Raw genomic sequence first — 16,790 nt, forward strand, 5'->3', positions numbered from 1 at the left:
ACTCCAAACGGTCCCAATGTCATTGAATCTGTCTAAAGATTTTTAACCGATATTGTCCATGTCTAGAGATTTTATAAGCCGTGGGTAGTTCAGTCGAGAATCTGTTTTCAGTTTGTAGTCTATGTTTTAAGACTTTTTGTCGTTAAACTCCATCTCATTCAAGTAACTGAAAAACAGATTTGAGTCAAAGCCGTGGGTAAGTAAAGCCTTTTGTCTTTAAGACCATAAAGAGTCGTGTGGTGTTATTTGTCATCGTCTCACCTATTATTTTTCCATCCAACAAGTCTTTAATCGATCCATTGTCTACTTTTGTAAGCCGTGGGTGTAAGGTAAGGAATCTGTTTTAAGTTCTTAGTCTTTGTCTTAAGACTTTCCTGTCGTTAAACTCCATATCATTCAAGTAACTGAAAAACATATTTGAGTCCAGTCAAGCCGTGGGTAATTAAAGTCTTTTGTCTTTAAGACTACAGAGCCGTGTGGGTCTTATTTGCCATCCTTCAATGACTTGTTCTAAGAAGCTATTCGTTTGTTCCCACCGAACAAGCTTCCAAACTGCTCCATTGTCACTGAATCTGTGTAAAGAATCTTAACCGATTGGTGTCTTTGTCTATAGACTCTTATAAGATGTGGGTAAGTAAGTACTTACTTTCAAGAATCTGTTTTCTGTTTAAAGTCTTTGTCTTAAGACTTCATCAAACCATTGATCCATTTCTCTTCCCTTTTAATATCTGAAAACAGATTTGAGTCAAGCCGTGGGTAAGTAAAGTCTTTTGTCTTTAAGACCATAAGAATCCGTGTGGTGTCTGTCATCTATCATCCTCAAACGACTTATATTCTAATCAGATGGTCGTTAATTTCCATCCAACAAGTCTTTGATTCTGCCCCATTGTCATTGTCTTTAAAGACGTGGGTGTAGTAGTAAGGTAAGGAATCTGTTTTCAGTTCTTAGTCTTTGTCTTGAGACTTTCTTAAACCGATTGTCGTTAAACTCCATCTCATTCAAGCAACTGAAAACATATTTGAGTCAAGCCGTGGGTAAGTAAAGTCTTGTCTTAAAGACCATAAGGGTCGTGTGGTGTTCTCCTTGCCATCCCCTAGTGACTTGTTCCAAGAAGCTGGTCGTTAATTTTTATTCATCCAGTCCTGAGCCCCTATCATGTTTCCATCCACCAACAAGTCTTTTAACCGATCAATCGTCTACTTTTGTAAAGCCGTGGGTGGTGTGTGTAAGGTAAGCACAATCTGTTTTCAGCTCTTAGTCTTTGTCTTAAGACTTTCTCAAACCGTTGTCGGTTAAACTCCATCTCATTCAAGATAACAAATTTTGAGTCAAGCCGTGGGTAAGTAAAGTCTTTTTGTTTTTAAGACCATAGAGTTGTGTGGTATTATTTGCCAACACGTAATGACATGTTCTAAGCCGCTGGTCGTTAATATTCATCCAGTCTTAAAACTGCCCCCACTGTCATTGTATTTCCTATAATAATGTTTCCATCCAAAAAGTCTACTTTTATAAGCCGTGGGTAAATACAGTCAAGAATATGTTTTCAGTTCTTAAGTCTTTGTCTTAAGGCTTTCTCAAACTGTTGGTCATTAAAATCCATCCAATTCAAAGAACTGAAAACATATTTGAACGGAGCCGTGGGTAGTAAAGTCTTTTGTCTTAAAGACTATAGTGCCGATCCATTGTCTACTTTTATAATCCGTGGGTAATATAGTCAAGAATCTGTTTACAGTTCTTAAGTCTTTGTCTTAAGACTTTCTCAAACTGTTGGCCGTTAAAATCCATCCAATTCAAAGAACTGAAAACAGATTTGAACCAAGCCGTGGGTAAGTGTAAAGTCTTTTAAGACTATTGAGCCGTGTATGTCTTATTTTGCCATACTTCAATGACTTGTTCTAAGAAGCTACTCGTTTATTCCACCAAGCAAGCCTCCAAACTGTCCCCTCGTTTATTTCATCACGTAAACCTCCAAACTGTGGCATTGTCACTGAATCTGTCTAAAGACTTTTTTAACAGATACTTTGTTTTGTCCAAAGATTTTATAAGCCGTGGGTCTATTGACTTTTAAGTCGTGTGGTTTTGTTTGCCTCCAATCACTTGTTCTAAGAAGCTTTCGTTTATTCCATCAAGTAAACTTCCAAACTGTCCCATTGCCATTGAATATGTCAAAGACAGAGAGGATTTATAAGCCGTGGGTACAATCAAGAATCTGTTTTTATTTTGTAGTCTTTTTGTCTTTAAGACTTTTCTCAAACCGTTGGGTCTTTGGGTCTTTCATTCCATTCCCTTCTACCATCTGAAAACAGATTTTGAGTCAAGTAAAGTCTTTTTGTTTTAAGACTATATATTGAGCCGAGTGGGACTGTCATTGAATCTGTCTAAAGACAGAAATCAAAAATCTGTTTTCAGTTTAGTCTTTGTGTCTTTAAGACTTTCTCAAACCGGTAGTGTTTTAACTCCATTTCCCTTCTAACATCTGAAAACAGATTTTGAGTCAAGCCGTGGGTAAGTAAAGTCTTTTTTTTTTGTCTTTAAGACCATAGAGTCGTGTGGTACTATTTGCCAAACCGTAATGATATGTTCTAAGCCACTGGTCGTTAATATTCATCCAGTCTTAAAACTGCCCCCATTGTCATTGTATTTCATCCAACAAGTCTTTTCACCGATCCATTGTCAACTTTTATAAGCCGTGGGTAATACAGTCAAGAATCTGTTTTCAGTTCTTAAGTCTTTGTCTAAAGACTTTCTCATAGAATCCATCCCATTCAAAGAACTGAAAACAGATTCGAACCAAGCCGTGGGTAAGTATTTGTCAATCTGTTTTCAGTTCTTAAGTCTTTGTCTAAAAAGACTTTCTCAAACCGTCACATTCAAAGAACTGAAAACAGATTTGAACCAAGCCGTGGGTAAGTAAAAGTCTTTTGCCTTATAGAGCCGAGTGGGTCTTATTTGCCATCCCCTAACATCCTTCCTTAATACAATGCACTACCAAACCCAATATTATCGGTCCAATGTTCCCAAATAAGAAGAATCTGACACAACACTATTAGATTAGTGTCTGCCTATGATCTTTTTTGGGTTTCAAGTGAAAACAACAAAACCAAAAAAAACAAAGTTTGATTTCAAAATCCCCAAAGACATGAAACAAAGAATCTCAAAACGAAAACCAAATAATAAAGCTAAAAAACAAAACGGGAAACTCTTACCACAGACGGAGAATACAGTTTAAACTCTAGCCAGCGAAAACAAATTAAAATCAAATCGCGAAAGTATTTACACGAAACTTAGAAACCCTAAAATAATAGACTGAGACGACTAACGAGAAAAAAGAAAGAAACTCTGATCAAGATCAATAGATCAAATTAACCGATTAGACAAACTTTGAAGCCCTAGAAACCAAATCGCAAATCAAATATTTCAGGGGCAACTTAGAAATCTTGATACAAAATTCACGATTTACAGCAATCGAAACACTTACATATCTGAGAAAGTAAACGACTCTCTGTTTCTGAAAGAGACGATCGATAAAACTATTCGAAGAAACATAAGGAGAGAGCAAATACCAAAAGAAAAATTCGTTTGATAATCGCGTCTCATAATGGTTATATAGAGTCGACTTCGATCGAGCACATTCTTGGGAAAAAAAAAAAAAAGGAAAGAAAGAAAGAAGTGCTTTGCTAAACACGCGTTTCTCCTAACGGTTATATTTTAATTTTGAGTCGGTGTATTTTGTAATCGAACCGGTCCTGAACTATTACAATACCAATATAAACCCAACCGGTTCTTTTTCCGCGTTGTCTACAACGTCGTTTTGCATGTCTGTAATTTGGCAATTCTTACTTTTTTTCTTTTTTTTCTTCGGTTACATCACTTCGGAGAAACAAATCTAATCACATGTTTTTTCTTTCATAAAATATGGTTGGTACTGAGAGCATGATTAACCCAAGAACCCCATTAAAGTCTTTTAATGAGTTTTTTAATAATAAATGTAACTTAAGAATTTAGTTAAGAGGCATCATCCTTTTTGTCATCCAAAGTTAGTTTCTTAATTATGAGTTCTTAAAAAAAATGCATCATCTCCTCTATTAGTTCATAATCACAAACCAACAGAAAACTAAACCCAACGCTATGAAACTAGTTTTCAATTCAAACTTAATTTTTTTAAAAAATATATATATAATATTATATAGGCCATGACATATAGTCACACAGTTTTACAAATGTAAGAAATGCTTTCAAAAGCAAGTAGAGCAAAACACACAAACTTTCGTCTTAAAAGACAAAAGGACATAAGATGAAAAGGTTTAGTTAGTATCCATGGTTAACAGAATTGGCTTAGCCAAGCCGACCACGTCTACCACGTCCACGCTTTCCTCTACCCCTAGTTGCATGTAAAGTAGCTGCCATCTCTGTTGCTTTTGTGGAAAGCTTCACCGGTCTATCCCGAAGAAGGCTATCGGTAAATGGAGTTGTAAGGTTCGTGCTGATATCATCTTCTGGATCCTCTGACTCCCCCATATCCGAACCCCAATCCAAAGCAGCAAACTGATTAGCAGAATAACTTTCACCTCTCAAAGATTTAACATTGGCTTCACTTCCTGTTGCGAAACCTGAAGCTTCTTTTCTTGATTTAGTAGTCTTCCCAGAACGGCAAGAAGATGGGACAGTATGTTCAGCATCTGTAATAACAATATCAGTAGTTTGGAAAGACTGGACAACCTCATCTGAAGTTGTAAGTAGAGAATCATTTTGGCTCAACACATTATCTGAAGATTGAACAATCTTCTCTCCAACAAGTGGATCAGCTAAAACTCTCCCTGTTTCCGGTACTGCAAGCACTTCGGTGAAACTGACATCCTTTAATGGTGAAGTAGGTGTATTCGTAGCAGAGAATACACCTTGAACATTGGTCTTCAAAACCGACTCTGAAATATACGCTTGACCTGAAACAATACTCGCTTCCTGTGCTATAATAGGAGCATTTTTAGAAACATCTAAATCAATTGGGGCAGAGTTGTCAGCAGCCATAGCAATATTTTTCTCTATTCCTAAGCATCTGGATTCTTTATGGCCTAAATGACCACACTTACTACACTTTGATGGCAACCACAAGTAGATCACATCAACCATTGTGATTCTACCACTTATTTCTTTCAATGCTACCTTTTGAGGAAATGGTTTGTCAAACTTTACCTCCACTAAAATCTTTGCCTCTCCCATCTGAGTAGGATCTAGCCAAGGCCTGCTAGTGAGCATCGGTTCACCAATTCCTGATGCAATCCACTTAATACCTTTAATTGAGTAAAGTTGGTCAAACTTAAATTTCATTCAACTTTTGAAATACAATGACTTCATGCCATAGCCAGAACAAGAAACCGAAACTTAAAACACAACAAACAACAGAAACAACAAAGCACAACTCATTAGAGAGATGACTCATCTAGTTCTTAGACTCAAACTTAAACTAAGTAGACAACAACTCATTAGTCAGATGACAACAACTCATCATGTTCATTTAGGAGTGAGCTGTAAGGGAGGGAACAAGCCTGGTGACATGGTGATCAGAACGATCATATGTTTCAATGATGTTATTGAAATATTCACAAGCAGTTTCTAACCCAGACCGGTTTAGCTTCGGTACACCTGATAAACATTTCTTACATTATATCAACACCGCTACAAAAGCAGCAACGCCGATAACAACATATAATTTTGATAATTATGATAATTTTGGATGCTTTCTGTTGAGGAGTATTGTGATAATCATACTATTTTCTAGGGAATTTGGATGCTTTCTGTTGAGGAGTATTGTGTAAATATCTATAGTTATTACATGTTTCCCATATTCATAGATATTATATTTTGTAGGCAGTGGCGGATCTAGAAATATTTTTTAGTGGGGGAAAAATTATTTATTTCTATTATGATCATATTTATATATTAATACTTATTTTTTATATCACATTACATAAATTAATAAAGTGAATATTTTAAAAGCACACAAAAATTATGTTATTTATATGACAAATATATATATTTAGTATCTTTGTCACAAATATACAAAGTTTTTTTTTTGTGAAATCCTACTTAGTCCAGCAGTTTGACTAAGAGTTCACTAATTCTTCTACACCAAGAGGTCTAGGATTCAAATAACAGAAAATCCAAATTATGAAGATTATAGAGAAAAAAAAGTAACAAGAGATCTTCAGCATGATGCAGAGCGTACCATCAGACATAAATCTCATAGAGCGGTTCGGAGTGATGCAGTCAGACGTGTATTCTCATAAGGTGGTAGAATTGTCGGCTGTACAATCTTCTATATAATATTTTTTGTCATTGTAATAGCACAATTAACCAAACGTTAAAAAATACATATTTATAATTCTTTTTAAAATGAACACGCAACTACAAATGGAGATTTAAATTAACAGAATTTCACTTTAAAAATATTAGCAAACTAAAAGATATATAATGAGCCCAGATTTTAAATTAAAGAACAAGTTTTTAAATAAAAATATCAAAGTATGAATAAAAAAAGCTGCTATATATGTAAGTTGAGCGAGCACATATAGAAAGAAATAATCAATAGTTGGTTTTAACTAAAAGAAAAAAAAAACTAACTGAAACCGTGAAAAAAAAGGACCGAACAAACATTGTTGGGGGAATTGTCAACTGATCCATAGAATCTTCTATATATTAATTGAGAAATATTACGATTTTTTTTATAGCCACGTGTCATCACTATGATGATTCTTAGAATCACTAAAGAAATAGGTTGATATATTTAAATATATAATAAGTTTTTTATTAAACTCACCATAAAATCATTATTAATGTTCTTTATTATTTCCTTAAATAAAATTTACGAAATTTCCTAATGTGGCTAAATTATATATGACAATTAATGATTTTGAATAATAAAGATTTGATAAAAATCAGTATATTTTTTATCATATTTGTTTAATTTCAAATTATTAAAATAAATTAAAAAACCACATTAACCATATAATAATATTTAATTTTTTTTGTATATGTTATATTTTTAATTTTGTAAAATGATTATAAATTATTAAAACTGTTAACATTCAAATTTTGTGATCTATGGTTTAAAATTTTTGTTATGACAAAATACAAATAATTACAGAATCATATAAGTAAAAAGTCTAATTTAATTAATTATTAAAAATAAAAGATATATATATATATATATATATCATTGTAAATTAAACTATATACCATATAAAATCCATAAATATTTTAATTTGAAATTTACGTTGAACATTTTTCTTTGACAAAAGCTTTGAACAAATATTAACAACATAGTTTTAAAAAAATTATAAAATACTAAAACTATTAATCACACAATGGAAATTTTGTTATTAGTAATTTAAAGTTTTTTCTATAAATGATACAGTCTTTTTCTATAAATGATACATATGATTAAAAAACCATATGAGTAAAAAAATAATTTAATAGACATTAATATTAAAAATATATTATGTATATTGATATCATTTAAATTTAATTATATATTCTATTAAATAGAAAAATATTATTTTTTGGATTAATAAAATTGATTTATACGTTTGCACCAATTTAATTATATATGTAATAACTACAGACTTTTATTATTCAATATATATTTATTATTTCATAATATATAGAAATAATAATACATAAGATAATTTATATATAATTCTCAACCCCCGTATGGCGCGGATCTTAATCTAGTATATTTACCTATTTGGCTAAGAAGTTTCACAAATATTTAATTTTACCGGGTGCATCTGCTCCCCTTCTAAGTAACGTAGCTCTGCCCATGCTTGTAGGATACGTTTGAATATTTCCTTAGGGTTCACAAGCTCATCTATATATACTTCTCATAACATGAATAAGAGATCAATTTTTGTGGATGCCTTTTGGTTCCAGTTGTTTTTTTTTGAGAAAGGTGTTCCAGTAGTTTGACTAAAAGTTCATTAATGATAATTATAGTAATATCCTAATTTTAAAACGTTAAAAAACATGAATAAGAGAAAAATCCACATTAAAAAAAAACAAAAGGGACTTATCAGTACTTTGTAGTGCCTGAAGCAAAAAAAAATTATTTAGCGCCCCAGGTTATTCGAACCGCACACCCTTGACCGAGCCTTGCACAACAGAACCCCACTAGAATATCTACAACTTTTGACAATTATGATGCCCTTAAATTGTTAACCTATTTTGGCGCATAAAGCACCTGCTTCCTCAACTTTAGATCAGAACCGGTCCTGGTAATATATAATAGATTAACATGCTCATTTTTACTATCACTTGTTTGGTTTTCTTTTAAAAAGAGGTTATTTTGACCATCCTAATAGTCTCCCATTTTGATAAAATATTAAAAAAATAAGGGAAAATCTTCTCCAATGATGCATTATTTTTTAAAAAAAATGAGCTTATGAATAGTGTTTCTTCAAATTTAAGAGAATACTATTTACAAACTTATTTTAGTGTCAAGCTTTTATATTTATAAATCAGTCCTTAAACTTTTTTCTAATTTTTTTACATATCTAAAAGGATTCGATATTTATGTTTTGTACTTTAGAGAAATTATCAATACTTTAGTAATAAAATTACAAGTTTATACTCCCTCTGTTTCAATATAATCCATGTTTTAGAAAAAAAAATTGTTTCTAAAAGATACATATTTCATATTTTCAATGCATATGATAATGGTAAAATGTAAACTTCGAAGACATTAATTGTATTTACTGAATTTTGATTGGCTATAAAGTATGGAAAATAGTTAATCACAAAAAAATACATTTAATGATATGTTTTCTTAATTTTTGTGAAAACTCTAAAACATACATCATTTATAATCAGAGGGAGTATAAATTATTATATCTTTTTTAGAAACTAAACTTATATGTATCTATATATATAAAGAATGGTTTCTTTCACTCCTAGGCCATTCATATCAGATTCCATGTCACTAATTCGGTGTCTACGGTGACGACACGTGTCACGGTCAATCAAAAGTTAATCTTTCGTTAATTCTTGAATTTAATGGGTTTTATGTGTTTACCACGGTCCAAATACATCTTCTCTAAAAACGGCATATGAAACTTAGGGAAAGTGGCCGTCGAGCAACAATACCCGTTTAGTCAACTGTCAATAGAAATCCAACGGTTTCACCGGTGACGAACGATTCCGGTCAATGTCAGTCGGAAGCCGAATAGACTTCTTTAATCCGGAGCCGTTACGGAAATTAACTTGGTTCATGCATCTTCATTAACATTCACATTAATATCTACTCTCTACTTCTCACACGATCTCACATTCAATGAATCTCTTCATTCATTCCTTTGTGTTAATCCTCCATTATAAATATGAAGATTTTCTTCCAAAAAAATCATGAGTTCATTTCTCTTAATAAACAACACAAAAAGGTGATGAAAAAAAATTTGTTAAGCTCATTGTTGTACTTGACGGATTGTGACAGAAAAGTGATAAGAAACATAAAAAATGAGATGAGAAACAAAATAAAGAGAGAAGAAGAGAAAAGAGAAAGACGATAGAAGAGGGCAGATAACTTTTTTTAGTGAACCTTTTTTTAGAAGATCTATTTATCTTTAGCTCATAATAATTTCCAACATCTTGGTGTTGATTTTTCATTGCTGTGGCTCCCTAAAAGGTTGTTGGCCCTGATCTCAAGGATACAACAGTAAGTGCAGACACTTATGGATATAGAATCATGTGTGAGTATACATGATTATGATTTGTGAGTCTATTTCAATTACATCTTTTCCATAACGACTACTGGATTGTGAATTCTATTTAACTTGGCTGCTTTTGTGTCTCCAAAATTGGCTGAGTTTTGATATGGAAAAATTCCTTAAAAATACACGGACTAATTTTCATTTGCTAATAAAATACACGAACTATTTTGGATCTCCGTTTAATACACGAACTAATTTTTGTTGCCTATTAAATACACAAACTTTTGAAATTCGCAGGTTTTACACATCGTTTTAGACGGCGTTAACTATATTTAACAGCAGTGACGACGGCGTTAGTGTTTAACTAACACGTGTTTAAATTTTGAAAATAACTTCTTTAAAAAATACACAAACTATTTTTCATTTGCTAATAAAATACACGAACTATTTTTGGATCCCCGTTTAATACACAAACTAATGTTTGTTTTCTATTAAATACACAAACTTTTGAAATTTGGATATTTTACACATCGATTTAGACGATGTCAACTATGTTTAGTAGAAGTAAAGACAATGTTTAAATTTAATTGAGCATGTGGTTAAACTGTGAAGAAAAAAATTCTTAAATATCCTCTGATAGATTATATTGTTAGATTTCTTCTCCATTACGCTTCCATAGTGTAAATTATTTTTTTTTATGAAATTTCAAATTTTTTTATCATAGTAGAAAGAATATGTGTAGAACTTAATTCATAACACTAAACTTATTTATCATAGTGTAAATTAACCTTGAATCATTATCACTACTATCAAAGCGAAGAACAAGAATTAGAAATGCATAACACTAAACTAATTCCAAAATCAGAAACTCGTTTAAAATTATGTTATTTTCTTCGTCTTTTTTCACGACATGGAAATCGACTCCACTTTGAATTGATATAAAGGGAAATCAAAGTAAAGAAGAAGAAAAGAAACATAGTTTGGAGAATAAAAGAGGTTGGAACATATTAGAGTGCCAAACTCGAATTGAAACTAACTCAAATTAATTTTAATTGGCTGAGGGTGAGCGTTTAAGAATTTAAACATTTTCTTCACTTCTGCTGAACACATGCTTAATTAAATTTAAATAGTTTTTTCACTTCAGCTAAACATAGTTGACATCGTCTAAATCGATGTGTAAAATCTGTAAATTTCAAAAGTTTGTGTAGTTAATAGAAAACAAAATTTAGTTTGTGTATTAAACGGGAATCTAAAAATAGTTCGTTTATTTTATTAGCAAATGAAAAATAGTTTGTGTATTTTGAAAAAAAAAAAATCAAAATTTAAACAAGTGTTAATCAAACACTAACATCATCGTCACTGCCGTTAAATATAGTTAACGCCGTCTAAAACTATGTGTAAAACCTACGAATTTTAAAAGTTTGTGTATTTAATAGGCAACAAAAATTAGTTTGTGTATTAAACGGAGATCCAAAATAGTTCGTGTATTTTATTAGCAAATGAAAATTAGTCCGTGTATTTTAAAGGAATTTTCCCTTTTGATATATACATAGAATGCATTTTTTTTATTATACTTCCAAGTTTGAGTCTGCATATCTATCTATATATATAAAGTAGACTTTTCTCTCTTCTTATGACATGTGGAATGGAGGTTTGTTGACATGTGTCCTCTTTTTTTGTCGTTTTACATTTTAGATCCTTCTTCTTTTATACTATTGCAATTTAGTTCATTATTTTCTAATTATGCACTATCTAATCCTTCTCACACTAACTATCATCATTTGAAGTTTGATAATCTATTTTATTGTTCAAAAAATTGCAAAACGAATAAAGAAATAAGTAAAAAATATAAATGTATTTTAATATTTAATTTATTCACTGCTAAAAATAACATAAACTTTCGCTATTTTATTATTTTTTACTATTTTCTATTATTTCATTTACAACTATATATTTACCTTAATATTAACCAAACTAAAGCAAAATACATAATCTAAACATAAAACCTCTATAATCATAGAGAAAAAAATACCATAGTAACACTAACTCAATAAAGGTCCAGAGCTCAAAGGCGATCAAGAACGAAAATTAACTTACCCCACTTTATCATTGATTGTCTTGGCCAGAACAATCAAAAGTCAGAAAAATGAAGAAAGATAATCTTGAGATAAAGCAATCGCTCGAACACAAAGGAGCGTGATCAAAGACCAATGCAAAGAACCAAGAAAGCGGGTTAGAGGAAAAATAATCGACAGAAGGCTAAAATCACCACGAAGCAGGAAGATACATACATAACGAACGATAAGGACAACCACCAGCTAAGAGGTAGGAATCACCTCACAAACTAAACAAGCACAAACAAGACGTCTATGCAAGTGAAGGACCACAAAACTCTGGATAGAAGGGACCAAAGCTCCAAGAGACAAATACCACACACTTATACTAAGGGAGGCAAGGGAAGAAGAGAATAACCTGAGTGAGGGAGAACGGAAGCCAACCCCCAAGAAACCAGAGCCCAGACTTGAGACCAGAAACAATCTTCCAAATCTACAGAGCATATTCGGAGGAGAACACTATCCAAATCTGGAATGGCAAACATGGCGAAAGGGAGAGTCACAGAGATGCAAGCAGCCATGAAAGTTGCAACGAGATGGGGGAACATAGATGGAAGGGTAGACAAAACGAAATCATTCAATCGCGGAGCCGTCCTCGAGCTATAGAAGTCAGATCACCAAAAACCATATCTTGAAAAATAAGACGAGAAGGGATTATCGATGGTAAGCCAACGACGAGGAAAACAACTTCAAAGATGACTAAACTCTGACCCAATCCAAGGAGATGCAGTTCCTAACATGAGCCGAAATCTAAGGAAAAAGAGGAGAAAAAGGTGAGGAAAAACAAGAGGACATGTGAGTCTTTTTCGGTGATGGCGAGAATCACAACATAACAAAAAGGTAAACGAAATGCATAGATGGTGCCGGCTCAATGTAAAAATATAGGAAGAGAGCACAAAACATCTTTAAAAGGTAATGTTCAAATAATTAGAAAAAATATTAATTTTTACCCTGAAACTATTAGTCTTAAATTCAACAAATGCCTAAATGTAAAATTATTGAAATTCAATATGCATTACATCACAAACTCACTCCACCACTAATAAGGTACTATTATACCCACACCAACACACTATTAAAAAAACAAACACATAATATGTTAGCATATCACCTATTACTACATAACATAATAAAAATACCAAATAATGTTCTTAGCAAATAAAGACGATCACATAATTAGCTAGCTTTATCATCCAAAAAATAATAATTAACAATAATAAAATAATATTCTGCGCGAAGCGCGGACATGCCCCTAGTATCACAATAAAATGAGGACGGTGGACGAATGAGCTGAGTGTGGAATACCAAACATGTTCTTACATGAAATTGAAGCGTTGTAGTTTTGTCCAAATACTAACTTATGCCTTATTTAGAACACTCACTTCCCATAACATATGTACTCTCTTTTCGACAAATGACACCTACTAACCTAATAAAAAAATAATCACAGCATTGACATATTTGAAAGAAAATTCGTCCAACCGCACCTCCTATTTCGGATAAAAACAACTAGAACTAATACGATATGAAAAACAATAGTTTCAAATATATATATATATGAAAATAATGTTTCATTGGACATCAACCAAAAATAATATTTTAGCACATAATTAATAATCTAATATCAAAGACATAAATTTTAAAAATATTCATAAGAAAAATATATAATCTAAGATTTTTGTATTAAAAATTATTTTACTTATTATTAAAATTATCATAATTACAGTAGAATAAACGAAAATATGTAAAACTATTATGTATTCATGAACATTTTAATATTAAGATGATTATGATCTATAACAAGAATAACAAAACATAAACAATAAAAGTTAATATCACCTTAAATTTTAAGTAGCTAAACATTTTGAAATACTCTTTAACTGATATATTTATGTATATTTGGTTACTAACACGTCCGTTGCTTAAATAGAGAGAGAGAGAGAGAGAGAGAAATTATGCTAATAGTAAAAATTAGTTTTTTGGTTAATTTTAAATTAAGAAAATAGAATATCTCATATATATCTCTTGCAAATGTAAAATTAAAACACAAACCACAAATCATATAAAAAATAATAATCTTGATTACAGGTAATTATATCCTGCCCGTAGGGCGGGCCGACCCTGGTATACTATATAATGAAGATTTAGTTTAAATAAATTCTATTTGGGTAAAAATTTGTAATTTTTATAAAATAATAAACATTTTGGAACTAATATTAAGTAGTAATAATATAATAGATTTAAAAATTCTTTTGAAAGGAGAAAATGAGAGAAACTATTATAGCAAAATACAAACTCATTTTGAAGAAAAAATGAAGTAAACTATTGGAGAAGTCTAATAAAGTTGATTATCATTTTGAACATAAAAAACCTGAACCCTTTTTTTCAGATTTCCCGGAAATCCTCTCTTCATCAATGCTTTCAATTTTGTTTTGAACTCACAAACCTAATCCTTATTGCAACTTTTATTATCTCATAAATTTTAAATTTATATTTCAAATGATATAAAAAGAAAAATTATTAGGTTAAGCAAAAACCAAAACAAAAGAGAATCAACTAAGGCTGGAAACATGTTTAGGAAGAGAATACATTTTTCAGTGGACCGGGCAAAGAAAGTAGCCTTAGCGGTGCTGGAGAACCCAAAAAAATAAAAAATTGGCCGAGAAGCCTAGCTTGTCCGCGTTCTGTCTTTGCAAATCTTTGTATTACATTCCTACTAACATTTAGTCGAGCCAAATCCGAAATTCTGGTTGTGTAGGTTTTGGGTTAAGAAAACTCCAATATACTTACTAAGACCCAATCTTTAGCTAAAATTAGTACATGTTTTATAGGTTCACTGTACCTCTCCTGATATGAGAAAACAATGATACATTTTATTTCTATAGGACCGTTTGCTTCTCAATGATTTTACTGCCAACCCAAATGACAATATCCACGTCTAACTCTAATCCGCAATAAACCTGAATTTTTCATATCCACGTCTCATGTTTCGACATACCAAAAAAAAAACCAAGCTGTGTGAACAGAAGAATCTAAGTACTTGTTCCTGTTTTTACATAATGAGATAGCTAAATACTTAACAATGCTAATCAAAAGCTAGACTGAAAACATTCAGTTTCATATCTTTCAAACTCCTATTGCAAATCGGTATATAAGCTACAACAATACAACTATTCAACAAGTTCATTATCATCAAGAGACCATCCATGGAAACATCTCAAAAGAAGTCAAGAGAAATATCAAAGACTGTAAGAAAACCTTCTCATTACATCTTCTTCATCATCTTCTTCTTTTCCCACTTCTACTTCTACTAATAAAACCGTAGTTAATTCTACAATGAAACAAGCAGCAACAAAGGTAAAAACAATCGTCGAATGAAATACCATAACAAACAAAAACGAAGAAAAGGCTTCTCATTCGTGGTTTCAGACATTGCAAGCTTACATTACCATGACTGACTATCTCACCAACTAAAACAACAACAACAACATAAAACATGTTTTTTTTTCTTCTAAACCGATCAAAACTCTCCACTATCATGAGAACTCCCTACCAAGCTTCTGAATGGCAGAGAACATCTTCCTCCTCGACCCAACAGCAGTAATCCCCATATCTTTCAAATCATCCAAAGTCAACAAAGGCAAAACCTCATCATCAACCTCATGTATCTCAAACATAGGCCAGTATCTCCCTAACCCTAACTCTTGCAACCAAATCTTGACCCCTTCTCTACCGTAAAACCCACCACCGTCTCTCACTAAAGACTCCTCCTTTACCGGACTCTCTGAATCTTGTCTACTGAAATCCCTAAACCCACCTTCCAATTCTTCCCAATTGGAGCTTACCCGCTTCGCCGCACCTGTTGTAGATGACCCGACCCGTTTCTTGACCCGCCAACTCCCAACCACACCAAAAGAATCCACATTTTCATCCTCTAGGGTTCCGATATTCGTCAGGGCCCGAGTCCTCGTCGACGATTTGGTCTTGTTACCCGTCGCCGTCGGTGCCCACTTCGGTTTCCTCGACTGAGGATCGTACGGCGCGTGGTGATAGTCGCCGCCGATTTCGCCTAATCGAACGCTTGGTCTCCTCAGTCGTTTCGATCCGCCGCCGGCGATCGCCAGCGCTTCCGCTGAGGTTGAAGGAACCGAAGGAGTGACGCCGCCGTTTGGTTGCTGATTACTGTTGTCAGCTGGTTGCAGTTCCGCCATTTCTAGAGCTTTCTTGTTTCACTTTAAGAGAGAGTGTAGAAGCTAGTTGAGAGGACGAAAGGTCAAATCTTTTTGCTTAGGTATTTTAGGTTTTATCTGGAGAGGTCAGAAGGCGTGGGATGTGAGAAAAGATAATCGTCATCAGGTGTGAATCTACTAACTAGGACGAGGAGAGAGAAAGATGGGATGTTCTTTTTTTTTTTTTTTTTTTGACACGTACGCTCGTGCACAACTATGAGAGAGTTCTGTAATGAAAAGCAAATCCTTTCGATTTTCCGACAGTTCCAATTTTTATCCCTCAAATACATTTTTAGCTTCATTCAATTAACGTTAATGATGAAAACGTTTTGTGCAGATTCAAAAGAGGTAAGATTTTAGATTCCGCCAGTTAAAAGGTATATTATTTATTGATAAAGATGTTTTGTAAGTTAAATGCATCAATAGAGTATACTTGTACCATATAAGCTGATATGATTATTCCAGTAATAAATAGATATTTTATGGCAAAATGACCACACAAATCTTATTTACATTTATACTTTTTCTTTATTTGATCAAATATAATCAATAGTTTTTAAAGCTAATCATGCATACAATCTATCCCCTATATATATTATTTGAGAAGCATTACAACTTCTTTTTATAGCCACATGTCATCATTATAATGATTCTTAGAATCATTAGAGAAATATGTTGGTCCATCTAATTATATAATAAGTTTTTTATTAAACTAACAATAAATTCTTCATTAATGTACTTTATT

General features: G+C 32.4%; 2 protein-coding genes across 2 annotated transcripts; both read right to left on the minus strand.

The window, feature by feature from the left end:
• Positions 1-4,336: 4,336 nt before the first annotated feature.
• Positions 4,337-5,257, minus strand: LOC125591975. Its single transcript, XM_048766926.1, has one exon. The coding sequence runs from the start codon at positions 5,255-5,257 to the stop codon at positions 4,337-4,339; it is 921 nt and encodes a 306-aa protein (XP_048622883.1).
• Positions 5,258-15,138: 9,881 nt separating this feature from the next.
• Positions 15,139-16,411, minus strand: LOC106430783 (protein bicaudal C homolog 1-B-like). The gene has a single exon (XM_013871584.3). The coding sequence runs from the start codon at positions 16,025-16,027 to the stop codon at positions 15,353-15,355; it is 675 nt and encodes a 224-aa protein (XP_013727038.2). The 5' UTR covers positions 16,028-16,411; the 3' UTR covers positions 15,139-15,352.
• Between the last annotated feature and the right edge of the window lie 379 nt (positions 16,412-16,790).

Source organism: Brassica napus, chromosome C8 (genome assembly GCF_020379485.1).
Source record: "Brassica napus cultivar Da-Ae chromosome C8, Da-Ae, whole genome shotgun sequence".
Taxonomy (NCBI): Eukaryota; Viridiplantae; Streptophyta; class Magnoliopsida; order Brassicales; family Brassicaceae; genus Brassica; species Brassica napus.